This window comes from Diaporthe amygdali, assembly GCF_026229845.1.
Source record: "Diaporthe amygdali strain CAA958 chromosome Unknown NODE_7_length_1459731_cov_64_868725, whole genome shotgun sequence".
Classification (NCBI taxonomy): domain Eukaryota; kingdom Fungi; phylum Ascomycota; class Sordariomycetes; order Diaporthales; family Diaporthaceae; genus Diaporthe; species Diaporthe amygdali.
Window position 1 is genome coordinate 142,082 of NW_026517027.1, and position 12,580 is coordinate 154,661.

At 53.5% G+C, this 12,580-nt stretch overlaps 4 protein-coding genes across 4 annotated transcripts; 3 read left to right on the forward strand and 1 right to left on the reverse strand.

The window, feature by feature from the left end:
* Positions 1 to 75: 75 nt before the first annotated feature.
* On the forward strand, positions 76 to 1,438 carry J7T55_013660 (peroxisomal membrane protein per10; the record flags this gene model as incomplete). The annotated part of the gene is made up of 5 exons (XM_053140553.1): positions 76 to 108; positions 168 to 174; positions 240 to 550; positions 604 to 1,240; positions 1,347 to 1,438. The coding sequence occupies 5 exons, from the start codon at positions 76 to 78 to the stop codon at positions 1,436 to 1,438; spliced, it is 1,080 nt and encodes a 359-aa protein (XP_052995998.1).
* Positions 1,439 to 3,195: 1,757 nt separating this feature from the next.
* On the forward strand, positions 3,196 to 5,817 carry J7T55_013661 (uncharacterized protein; the record flags this gene model as incomplete). Its single annotated transcript, XM_053140554.1, has 2 exons — positions 3,196 to 4,763; positions 4,821 to 5,817. 2 exons carry the CDS (start codon positions 3,196 to 3,198, stop codon positions 5,815 to 5,817), a joined length of 2,565 nt encoding a protein of 854 aa, XP_052995999.1.
* An 867-nt stretch (positions 5,818 to 6,684) lies between these two features.
* On the reverse strand, positions 6,685 to 9,588 carry J7T55_013662 (High-affinity methionine permease; the record flags this gene model as incomplete). Its single annotated transcript, XM_053140555.1, has 10 exons — positions 6,685 to 6,810; positions 6,937 to 7,154; positions 7,260 to 7,559; positions 7,637 to 7,876; positions 7,939 to 8,077; positions 8,139 to 8,201; positions 8,251 to 8,361; positions 8,433 to 9,143; positions 9,215 to 9,275; positions 9,332 to 9,588. The coding sequence occupies 10 exons, from the start codon at positions 9,586 to 9,588 to the stop codon at positions 6,685 to 6,687; spliced, it is 2,226 nt and encodes a 741-aa protein (XP_052996000.1).
* A 581-nt stretch (positions 9,589 to 10,169) lies between these two features.
* Positions 10,170 to 12,577, forward strand: J7T55_013663 (uncharacterized protein; the record flags this gene model as incomplete). The annotated part of the gene is made up of 10 exons (XM_053140557.1): positions 10,170 to 10,286; positions 10,342 to 10,401; positions 10,466 to 10,530; positions 10,702 to 10,877; positions 11,090 to 11,132; positions 11,327 to 11,394; positions 11,454 to 11,758; positions 11,818 to 12,138; positions 12,196 to 12,327; positions 12,395 to 12,577. The coding sequence occupies 10 exons, from the start codon at positions 10,170 to 10,172 to the stop codon at positions 12,575 to 12,577; spliced, it is 1,470 nt and encodes a 489-aa protein (XP_052996001.1).
* Between the last annotated feature and the right edge of the window lie 3 nt (positions 12,578 to 12,580).

The window sequence follows — 12,580 nt, forward strand, 5'->3', positions numbered from 1 at the left end:
GACGCCGGTTCGCAAGTCAACGACTCTTCCTGTCTCATCGCAGAGTCATGAAGCAGACCGGATAGTCTGCCCATCATGACGATCCGCGAGGAACTTGTGGCCTCTGCAGTAAGTCTTCGTCCCAGCTTCGCTAGCCACCCAGTTCGTATGCTAACGACGTCACGCAGGCCCAGTGTAAGTCTTCACGGCGAGCCGAATAACTTGCCCCCTTCAATCGCTGACCCAGCAACCCTCGACAGTCCTTCAAGACCCCAGCGTCGCATCATCTCCAGTCGAGAACCGTGTGGCCTTTCTCAAGGCGAAGAACCTGACCGAGGAGGAAGTCCATGCCGCCCTCTCTCGTGCCGGACCCGAGCCCGGACCCGCCCCCTCATACGCCGCACCGCCTCCCGGCGCAGTACCCGGGCAGCAACCGGCATATTATGGAGGATACCCGCCTTATGGATGGCAGCAACCACCCCCTCCGGTACCCAGGAGGGACTGGAGAGACTGGTTCATCATGGCTACGGTGGTCGGAGGTGTAGGCTACGGACTGTACGCTCTAGGCAAGGTATGTATGCTCGCTTAGGAATGTAACAGACAACAGGGCTGACATGTCAACAGCGCTACGTCTACCCTCTGGTCGCTCCACCGACACCAGAACGTCTCGAGTCCGATAAGAAGTCAATTGATGAGCAGTTTGAGAAGGCTTTCGTGCTCGTGGAACAGCTATCCAAGGACACCGAAGAGCTCAAGGCCGCGGAGGAGCAGCGGAACGAAAAGCTGAACAATGCGCTTTACGAACTCGAGACTGTAATTAGTGACCTCAAGTCCTCCAACAGAAGGAGGGAAGACGAGGCGCAACGCATCCGGGATGATGTCCATGGCCTCAAAGACTCTGTCCCCAAGGCCCTAGACGCGCAGAAGAGCCTGACCGACACCAGGCTCCAAGAGATTAACTCAGAATTGAAGAGTCTCAAGACCATTATCAGCCAGCGGATGACCAACCAGCAACCGTCGTCCTCGACCAACGCCATCTTCAACCGTCCATCGGTGCCCGCCCCTGCCGCTACAACAGCCCAGGTGCCAGCAGCATCCAGCTCAAATGGGACGACTAATGGGCATGCTGGAACCGAGGAAACACCCAAGTCGAGCAGTGGACCATCCGTCCAGGATTACGCGGCGAGCACGGGGCGGAGCTCGCCCTTCAGCAGTGGCATTTCAGCAGCCACGGTGAAGATACCAGAGTGGCAGAGAGCCAGTAAGTGACAGGCTCCACCCTCGACATTAAACTCGAGCTTTTGCTCTTCTTTATTCATAATCCTTGCTTCTGGAGGTTGTAGATCTTCTACTGACAAACTTAAAAGTGGCGACGAAGAAGAGTAGCAGTTCTGCCTTAAATGGCGCTGCGGACGGAGGCAGCGGCTCACAGCCGGAGTCGAGCGGTAGCAGCTCATGAAATTGACAAGCCTGGCCTGATTTATGGGACGGTGTATCATAGGAATATTCAAATGGGTACCAAATTCGCACAGGCTCCTGTACTCAAAAGTTTAATGACTCCGGGAGGTTGGGCGTGTGACGATCACTGGAAGTTATTTTCCTGTTATCCTACAAATGCATTTTGGAAGGTTTAAAGGCACGTGCCTCTACAGAATGTGCCTAGCTTCACTTGAGCGAGTACCATGCTAGTAGACAGAGAATATCACACGTGGAGCAAGGTACCGCACCAGGAGACGATTGAAGTCAGCACGCAGCTGCAGGGGAGAAAACTCAAAACCGCGGTGACCGACCGAAATAGCACACGATGAATCTGGAGACGAACAGGCGCCACTTGTTGGTCCATATAGTCCCACTATGTTGAGATGGCCAAGCTTCGTTGGATGTACCCCACAGGGCACTGCTCAAGAGGAGAGGCAGGGCCTTGGAAGGATTCACAAAGCGGGTGAGAGCTGCGCGCGATGGCCACGCGAAGGATGACGAATGACACGACGCGACCCCATAAGAGAAAGCCTATGAAGGTTCAGCTGGACCTCAGCATCGTGGGCATCGTGGGTTTCTCGTGGGTTTCTTAGCCGCGTGGAATTGGGGACATAGGCGGTGACGGTGCATCTTTTTTGTTCGCGTGTGGGTGGTCGATACCGGGTGGCTGGGAACAGGCTGACTCGACCGGGGATCGTCATCGATCAGGAACCGAGTTCGATTCTCGACGGCACAGCCGACGTCTGGATTTCAACAAGGCCCCAAGGGGCCCCGTTTAATGAGACAGCGTCACAGAACAGCGACAACCAAGGGCTCGAGGAGGCTCTGCAAGCTCCTGAAACGGCGCTCGACATCATTAGTCGCCAACTCGGAAATTTGGTAGGGCTCGTTATAGATTATAAGCGGCGTCAGATCCTCGGCAACTTGCTTCTTGTCCGGACCAACTTTGAGGATGAAGTCACAGGCATCGGAGCAACGTTCAGAATGGGTGGGCAGTGGGCAAGCCCCCAGTTGACAGGAACGGTGTGGGGGAGCACCCACTAACAGCCCACAGTCGAGGCTCGCGGTGGCTGGAGATAAAGATTGGATAACAGCAAAGCTCTTAGCCATGCAGCATGCTGCTGGGGGCTAGGGACGGAACTGCGCAAGCTCGAGAGGAGAGATGAGTGGGTGCGCCCCCGTCACTGCGGCAACGGAGACGGGCGTTTTTTATTTGGGGCGGATTGTGGAAAACGGGCAGCGCGGATGTTGCAGAGTGGATGCCTGACTTAAGACTAACCTAGGTACTCTCCTGCTCTCGCCCTTGCCTGTCTCGATGAATTGACCGTCCCCATGCGGAAGCGCTACTGATCCTACAGTATTGATTGCTGCCCTCTCCCTCTCAATATCAATTGGCATCCTTCCTGGCGCGTCGTGATTCCCCACACCGACATTGACTCCCATCATCACCAGCTTTGCTTACCGGCGTGTTTTTGTCTCCCAGGCTTTGAGTTATTGACTTGACCTGAATTTTTTTTTTCTGATCCTGTCGCGACAGCAATGGCATGATCATCCACCACATATTCTCTGCAGGCAGCATTGCAGTCAAGCGTATCGCTGGCATATCAGTTGCATCACATCGCATCGTATCGCATCGCATAATCGCCCCCTCCTGCTCCATTCTACATTCTTGTCATCCTCACATGAATTGATCTCAGCCTCCTAACTCCCCCAAGACACAACCAACTCTGAGACAGCATGGCTGCTATCCACAAGGGGGACTACAACTTCTCAGAGCGGCGACAGCAGTTCGAGCAAAGCAAACCCACTGGCGGTCTGCGGTCCTTCCTCCATAGGCGCAATAATTCCGACGGCGTCAACCTCCTTCCTTCTCCACTCCCTACTCCTGCGCAGAGCAATCAGGAACACGAAGGAAGCAACAGTGGCGACTCTGTTAATTCAACCGCCATGGCGTTTCCAAACCTGGCAATTGACACCCAAAGTTCCGAGTCACGACGCTCACCAACCAGGGCAGGCCGAGAAGGCATCAACACCACCACCAACGACGACAGACTGCAACCCCCAGCGTCACCCACCAAGAGCGGGCTGGGTACTTTCTCTGCGAGGTTTTCCAGGGACAAAGGTGCCAGGGACGCTTCGCCACCCAAGAAGACTAGGTCTTCAACCAACATTGTCGGCCTGCTGTCTCGCCCAAGGTCGAACAAGAACTTGAAATTGGACTTGGACCAGCAAGTCAAGAACAAGGAAAACAGGAAGCCTTCAGACCCAAGCGCAGCTGACTTCCCTCAAACTCCAATCTTCGCCCAGATGCGCAGCAGAGGCTTTGGCCAGGCCGTTTCGGTCCCCAGTTCCCCCTACGAAGCGCCTGCCGACCCCTTCACCTCGGCCAGCCTCTTGAACCTCAACAACTCGCTTCGTCCGTCTCATTCCAATGTCGTGCCTGGCCAGAAGCAGAGACCTAAGTCGTTTCAGCCTCAGTACCTGCCCAAGACCGACACCGCCCAGACGGACGACAGAAGGGAAAGCCGTGGACGAACGAGACTTGACGAGTCTAACGATATCAACCGCGATTCGACACGGGCCAAAGGAAGATCCAAATCGCGCAACAGGGTCTTGTCGGCCCTGACAAGCAGAGGGCGCAAATCAAAATCACCTTCGCCGCCAACCCAGGATCTGAGCGAGCCCTATATCGACCCCAAAGATATCGACAAGCACTTAGAAGCAATGCTAGATCGTCGGAACATCCCGGAGAACCAGCGACACAAGATGCGGAGTCTGACAGATACGATCAAGATGGAGTTCATCAGACAGGACTGGGCGGAAAATGAGGGAAAGAATCTTGTCCGGCCACAGACCAACGATAGCGATGATTCCGCATTGGGCAACGGCAATGCATCTGTACGCGACAATGAAAAGAAGACATCTCGTGGCAGGAGTTTCACGCTTTCACGAAACAGCTGGAAAATCAGCACCTCGCCGTCCAAGGGCAAGAAGAAGGATGCGTCCGTCAGAGGACACACCAGAAATAAGTCTGCGGACAGTGTAGTCAGTGAAAGGCCATCATCTTCGGGCGCCTCGCATGCTGGAACTGGAATCATGGCGAAGATTACTGGTCAGCAACCCTCTGATTTTGTGAATTATCTTCGCAAGGTTCAAAAGCCAGAGTCTGTAGAGGTCGGCAAACTTCACAAACTGCGCCTGTTGCTCCGGAACGAGCGGGTCGCATGGACCGAAGATTTTGTGAAGCAGGGTGGTATGCAGGAAATCGTTGGTTTACTGCACCGAATCATGGAGGTCGAGTGGAGGTGAGTCTGCCAACTATTCTGCCCAGAGTTTCCGAGACTGACTTTATTCATCAACAGGGAGGAACACGAAGATGCTCTACTCCACGAGAACCTGCTCTGTCTGAAGGCACTATGCACTACCGCTTTGGCGTTGCAGTACCTCCATTCTATTCAAGGCTCACTCTTCCCTGCTCTTATCGGCATGTTGTTTGACCCGGAGAAGAAAGGCCCTAGCGAATTCACCACACGAAATATAATTACCTCGGTGCTTTTCACATACATACAAAGCGGCACCCCTCAGGAGCGGGTCATAAGGGCCAAGACTGTTTTGACTTACCTCCGCGACCCACAGGGAAAGGAAGAAGATCGGCCGGTTGATTTTGTTCTCGGAATGAGGCGCGAGCGGCCCTACCGCGTATGGAACAAGGAAGTGGTAAACGTCACGAAGGAAGTCTTCTGGATCTTCCTCCACCAACTGAACGTCGTTGCCTTGCCACCAGGACACAAGTCGTCCGAGGACATCCGGACTTCAGCCAACAAAGATGGCACAATCACACCTTCCAAGACCGAACAAGGGACAAGCGCAACAGCCAGCACGGAGCCATATGCCTATATGACCCGTCACTTCCCACAGGAGCGGCCTCCTGTCCCCGCTGCACCATACGTCGGTGGCGTCGAGTGGGATGCCACGAACTACCTAGCATCACACCTGGACATTGTCAACGCCATTCTAGCATGTACGGCGACACAAAATGAAAGAAATTCCCTGCGTGAGCAGTTACGCATCTCCGGTTGGGAGCGTTGCCTTGGAGGCAGCCTGCGACTCTGTAAAGAGAAGTTCTATCCCGCTGTACACGATGCCCTCCGCAACTGGGTTGCAGCAGCGGCGGACGACGGCTGGGACGTGAGAGACGTACGATTCGGCCCGCCTGCTGAGTCACGCAGCTCATCGCCCAAGAAGCCTGCTGCTGGAGCCCCCGCAGGGGGGAAGAAATTGCTCGAGGAGCCTCCACCGCGGCTGGAGATGCCAAAGTTGGACTTTGTCCTAGACGGGCCACTATCCGCTGCCCCTTAGTGGAAGGATGAGAAGTGGGCTGAGCTATTTGGCGATATGAAACAGCGAATGACGGGGAAGGTGGTGGCTCTTGAATACGGTAGCTGAACAAGCTACCTGCCGTCAGGTTTGGAAGAAAACTGACAGACGGCCCCGAGGGAAGACGGCTGGGCGTTATGACCACAGCCGTCCGGAGTCTAGGAAGGCCAGAAAAACAACCACTCATAAAGTTGCATGAGCTGATTAGGTCATTTGGAGTTCTGGATTGGATAGGCGGCATGGCATATGGATCTCCTATTTTTGCGTTTTCCAAGGCTCGGTTTTCCTGCGCGTTATCATTGCATCCGCTCCTCCCCCTTCCCTCGACACTCGCCTAAGCATGTGCGGGTACGGAGGCCTGAGGCCGGACACTCTGCCCAGCCTACATACCAGGCCGGGCATAGACAGATGCATAGAAGTCAGCTGTATCTGACGGGGCCCCCTAACTAATGGGAAGGAAAGTATGGGGCCACAGTAGATAGGGAGGGTTCTCGTATTTGCAGCTCATGAGGATATGTCTAATGAATGATATGAAATATACACGATTGTTGTCGGTTCATCGCCCTGTTGAAATGCAGCTCTAATCCCAATGATTACGAGACAGTGCTTTGAAGTGTCCTACTCTGTTGGCAGACCAGACGATCGCAGCACAGAATTATGAAGGCGAAGTAGTGTCCGCTCACGATGTCGTTGCATAATAACATTGAATCCAACGTTAAACATTATTGTTACCCTCCCTCCTGTTTGTTTTATTTTTTATCAAAAGAAAAGAAAAAAAGAGCCGAATAGTTGTGTCATCGTCTTGGAAGTACGGCTCAGAGAGTGTGCTGGAATTGATTCCGCAAAACCTTAGCCAGGCCGCCAGTTTCGGAATCGCTTCCACGGCGTATCCGGCATTCTTCGTCGAAAGTACCACTCGCCGCCAAACAGCCAGTACAGAAAGTTGTAAGGTCCTTCTTCATCGGGGCCTTGGTCCTGTGTCGTGTTTGTGGGGGCGACGGTCAGCTCAACTCGTTCCTACAAATACACGGACACAAGGCCGATAGGGGAAGGGAGATGGGATGGCACGGCCACCAGCCGGACCCAGTGACGAAAACTTACCCTGCGGTCCTTATGCAAGATGTAGATCGCCCTCCACCGTCTCCCGAAGTGCCTGACACGCTCCATTTCCGAATCGTAGACAAGGTCCTTCCGGATGCGGCATCGCACGCCCGCCAGGCTCAGCAGGCTGAAGCCCGTCGAGCCCCACAGGCCATTGACTTCCTCTACGACTCTGGGCTCGCCAGCGGCGCCGGGCTCCCGCTGGACGTACTCGATCCCTTGTATGCGTTAGTCATCTGCTGCGGAACCCGAAGCGATGCATTCTGAAAGATTCTAAAAAAAGACGGGATAGGCAACCGTAGCGAGAGAAGATTTATACTGACTCGAGTCGCTGATGACGAACGTGTAGTACGCGATGGCGAGGGCAATGAGGCTGTAGATGACCGCCGCGTAGTACTTGCCTGCCAGGCCCTGACCTTTGCCGTCAGAGGTTAGCGAAACCTGCGGCAGTGGTACGACGACTAGGATGGCGACGTTGAGAGCGATGTAGGCCAGCACCACCAGCACCGCGATGGCTAAGCCGATTCCCCGGGGCTGCCACAGTCGGAAGAAGTGGTCTGGCTTGTCGCGTTCGAGGGCCTCTGCCCGCCCGCCGAGACGGGGGAATACGGCGGCCATGATCACTGGTCGCCAGTGTCAGTGCTCTGCGCTCCATGGTACGGGCGGCGAGGATTGCGTGTGACCGGAAATTTGAACTCACAGAGGACGAAAGCGTGCGCGTAGGTCTGCAGGTACCCCGGCAAGAGGATCGACTCCGTCAAGCCGTCGATACCTGAGCCCACGGCGATGAAGACGACGCTCATGATCCAGTGAGCTATCAGCCCTCCCTGTGGGGACTTGTACTTGATATCGTCTTCCCTTTTCCCCTTGGGTAGGGTGTGGCTTTTCTTCCAGACGTTGGACCAAGGAAGGATATTGGCTTGGCCGATAGCTTGCTTGACTGTGAGATAGTGCCAATGGTCAGCAAGGATGTTCAACCTAACCCAGGGGACTCTTTCATACCTCGGGAAAAGGTGTAAATGATGGAGTTCAGACTTCCGAGACATGAGATGGCTATTATTATGGCCCAGGCTCGTATGGAAGCTGCATCAGGCTTCGCAGGTTTCTGAAGACCATCGTTCACCAGTGAGAATGAACTATACTGGGGCGCAAGTGAGCTACTATGAAAGGAGGAAGAGACAGATGGGGCTCCTTTTACATACGTAGGACGCGTAGTTGAGAGTGATCGCGGTTTGTAAATTTTCACCGTATGGAAAAGCCTCGAGCTATTAGGCATGTCAGTACCGTAGCACAAAGGGGGTCGCAACCACATACGAAGACAGCAACGGCGCACAGGTAGAGGATTCCCACCAGAATCACTGCTGTCATGAAGCCCTGGCGGAGAACATTTTTGTTTCCCTTGCGCTGAGGGATCTCCCCTGCCACCTGTTGTGTCACATCTGTGTCAGCAGCAACAACTCGACCCGAATCTCACGCGAGGCTGGTCTGGCACATACAAAGGTCGCGTTCTCCCACCCCTCAAAGCTGAATAAAACCAACAGAAGGGCCTTCGCCCAAGCGTCGCTGCCGGTGCCCCTTTTCGCGAACTTGTTGTCGGCTCCTTGGTTCATAATATTATCCATGTCAATGCTCGAGAAACACGATGTGTTTTTGAGGACACTGTCGACGTTCTGATTGCAGCAGTCGGACGGGTTTATCGGAAAAGCGCTATAAGTGCCATCGCTGAAAACGCAATTTTTCTCGGCCCAGCCTGTCGAGTTCTGGCGAGCCTTGCTGGCGGCCTGCCCACCAAACCCGATCAGGAGTAACATGAACAGGATCTTTACCACCGCGGCCAGGTTGTTGAGCCTTCTCCCGGCTCGGGGGGAGAAGAACTGTATGAGACAAATGATGGACAGGGCTGCCACTGCGATGAATCTTGTCAGATCACGGTCGATTTCGTGGCTGGCATCCTGAGAGAACTGGTGTGCTTGTATGGCTACAAGTATTACCCTTCCAAATTGCATGGAATTCGTGCTGGAGTTGAAGACGCCGACGAATATGGCTGCATAAATGATGAATCCCAGTAGTCCATCACCAGATAGCCTCCGTATGGTACGCCTAATCTTGTTGAGAAATGCAGCTATGCCGTGAGGTTCCTTCTCCTTTGCCTCGGTCGTGCCGTCGTTCCGTTTGCCTATGCCGGAATATGCCGACATCTCCTCCATCTAGCACGTTAAATGTCAGCGACTACTGAATTCTATGATAAGCGGAATGTAAATATCGAACATGCACCTACGTAGAGTAATTCCCCACCCGTGAAAGGAAACACTGTGGCGTAATCGAGATACAAAGCCATGCTAAGCAATGTCAGCAAGGCTCCCACAGAAGACACAGACACCAGTTTCTCGCTCACCTGACCATAGAGTAGAAGAGACCAATGCCCCAAAGTCCCAGAGTGAGGCTCTTCTGGCCAGTCAAGAGGAAGATGGAAGCCGGCGCGGTGAATATGCCAGTCCCGATCATCTTGTTGACGATGAGAGAGAAGACGTCAATCCATGTAAGCTCAGGGACTTTCCAGCCTTCGCGAGGCTGCTCGACCATCCTGTCGGTGTCTTCATAGTCGTCTGAAGCTTTGTGCCCATTGCGGTTAAAATGGTATTGGGCAGGCATTTTGGTGTCCCCTAGTGGAGACGACTGTGGTTGGAGAGCCATGTTGTGAGAAATGGGGCGAGTGGGACGGTGTTGAATGGAGCGCAGCAAGGGTTCGGAACAAAAGCAGTAACACGGTGGGTAGACTCATCAATCAAACGGTATTGTGCCTTTCATTAGCAGTATTCTTGGGTCTTGGGGGTTTTCTTTTTCAAACCTCAAATCAGGCTTCGTGGACTTCAGCAGCCACTGCTGTGCGAATACACCTGGGCTTAGCGAAGACAATATCAAGCAAGATGAGCCTCGCTAGGAGCGCGGGCTGATGGTGGGGATATCTGAACCTGGTAGCGGAGGGTAAACATCTGCATGGTTACACAAAGCAATGGTGTGCGCCCGACTTATCAGCAGCTGCAACATCCCGGGCGAGAACTTTACCGGATTCGGAGACATCATCAAATGGGGCGCGTAGCCAAGCATCCCGCAGGCAGCAAAGGGAGATTGAGTCACTAGAGGCGGTGGCCAGTGACGGTGTGGTCAGACCATAAGAACTCCCGATGACTGGTATGGCTTTGCACGACCTGTTCTTGCTGCCCAGAGTCAAGATGGCCGCCACAACGCAAATTGGCTACGAAGTCGAGGAAGTGGTCCTTCAGCGGTGGCTGACCAAGCATTTTGGTCCTCAATTCAACTCGAGAGGGGTGATGGTTTGGAAATACAGCGTGAGTCCTCCAACCGCGCTGAATGGCGCGATGTGGAATGCTGACTCCGAGAAAGTCGGAACTGAGGGAGAGCACCAGTTGGTGGATTGTCACCGGCCCACGCCTCATCAGCGACGTAAGTGTTTTTCAACTTGTCACCATTCTTGTGCAATACCGAGGCTGATTTTCTTCTGGGCCAGAACGAGCAGCACAGAATGATTCAGGCCTCAGTGCCACAGCCTGCTCTGCCCTTTGGGCCGAGAAGGTGACGAGTCTCAGGGATGTAAGGCAGGATTTATGCAGGCAGTACTAGCTGCAGTTGAGGCAGACTTCTGAGCTGCAGCTGAATGGTGCACGGGGCTGAGGTTGGAAAGGTGTGTTAAATAGTGAGAAGGTCGCCAATCGATCGCAAGCCATCCCCTGAACTTGCATTCAGGATTGTGCAGAATAACGGCGATATGAACGAGAAATTTGAATTACCATGGCCCCGGCCGCCGAGCCCGTCAAAACTCGCTTATAATTTCGAGGTTCGAAAAATCCTAGAGAGCACAGGGCACCTTTTTGTGAGCAAAGGACCTGTCGAAGTCCACATCGCATGGGTAGACAGTGAAGGTGTGTCAAAAGATCTACTGCTGAGTGCCAACTAGTAGTCTGCTGATATCGAGAAGGCAGAACCAGTGTCGACCTCCTCCAGGATGAATCCGAAATAAGAGAATACGCGGTTTCGCCGAGAAAGTATAGGCGAAGTCGGACGGACTCGGCTTATGCGGAAGAAGGTTGGTCTGAGGATCACCACCGCGTTAACGGTTGTTGACTGCTATCAGATCCCGATTCTGCCAAACGTGTTGAAGTCAGGGCCTCGTATTTGTACGCAAGGCCCCGTTCACGGTCCCAAATAGCCCTGCTCTAACTCATTTGATGCCCAGCATTATCAGTCCAGCGTTTACCCGTAGCGAGCTGCCAGTCACACTGCGTGGGATGACAGATTTGCTTGCAGGATTGGACGCATTCCCTGGTTTGCAACGGAATTTGACAGTTTTTGGACGAAAGTCTTTCTCCAGAGATGAAGGATTTGGAGGGTATGACTGGGCCGAGAGCGTCGAGAAAGATGGAATTCTCTCTGGTTTTGGTATGGCTTCGAAGTTCGTTTCCGTTGGCAGCACAACAGACTGAGTCGCCTCAAAACAGAATCGTGCTACCTGCTCAAGTACGTGCAGAAGCGAGCTCGAGCTCGGCCTGGTACAAACCCTTGGTCAATTAGCCAGGCACTGGTGTATCAGAAGGTATCCTTTGGCACCGAGCGGACCGACCACATATTCATTAAGCCCTCTGACGCTTTGGCGAGCCGTCTCAACCATTGTCTCAACCAAGAGCCTGCAGTGGCGGCCAAGATCGCCAGCGACTGGACGCATGTCCACAGAATAGCATTCGGTAGCGTAGACGAGCCCTTTCGCGACTGCTTCAATCACCTTGACGAGAGGATCTCAGAGATAGTGCGTCCAAAATTCTCCCATGGTACTGCAAGCTGAAGAACGCTGATTTCCTGTTCCAGTTTGGCCGAGTGATGATGTCCGGCGTGGAGCCGGGAAACCTCCGGGAGTTTGACACCCTGGAGAGCTCGTCTAAGGACATGAAGTCGCTCCAGGCCTATATTGACATGGCACTTCGGGTGAAGCATATCATCGATATGAATCTGGAGACGCTCGACGCGATGACTCGGGCGATGAGTGAAATCGGCGTCCGGGATTCCTTTCCACGCCCGACGCAGACTGATTCACTCCATCGTTCGCTGAACAAAATGCGGCAGCAGCACAGACTGAGCATAAAGAATTATTCATCGATGATCGAGAGAGCAAAGTCAATCTCAGAACAGGTGAGGGATGATGGATCCGAGAATTGTATCGCCGTCCACTGATTTTTTTTCTACCAGCTTCGAAATACCATCTCGATTCGTAATAGTGCGGCGACGATTGAGCTCACGGTGAGATCGGGTTATGAGGCTCATGTGGTCAAAATCTTGACTGTATTGGCTCTGATATTTCTGCCTGCATCGTTCGTCTCCGTACGTTCTCCATGAGCTGATCGTATTAACCGAGGCAATGCGCTGACTGGAACAGGATTTTCTTCAGATGGGCTACGTCAGTAAAGTACAGTCTGCCGGTTTCAAGCTCAGCGCAACAGACGACCTACAGATCTATGCTGTCCTGGCAATTCCTCTAATGGTAACCACCATGCTCGTTTACGGTGGTGTCGAGTTGTATCAGCACAGGTCCTGGAAAAAATCAACAGGGAGTCGGGGTTCAATTATCTGATGT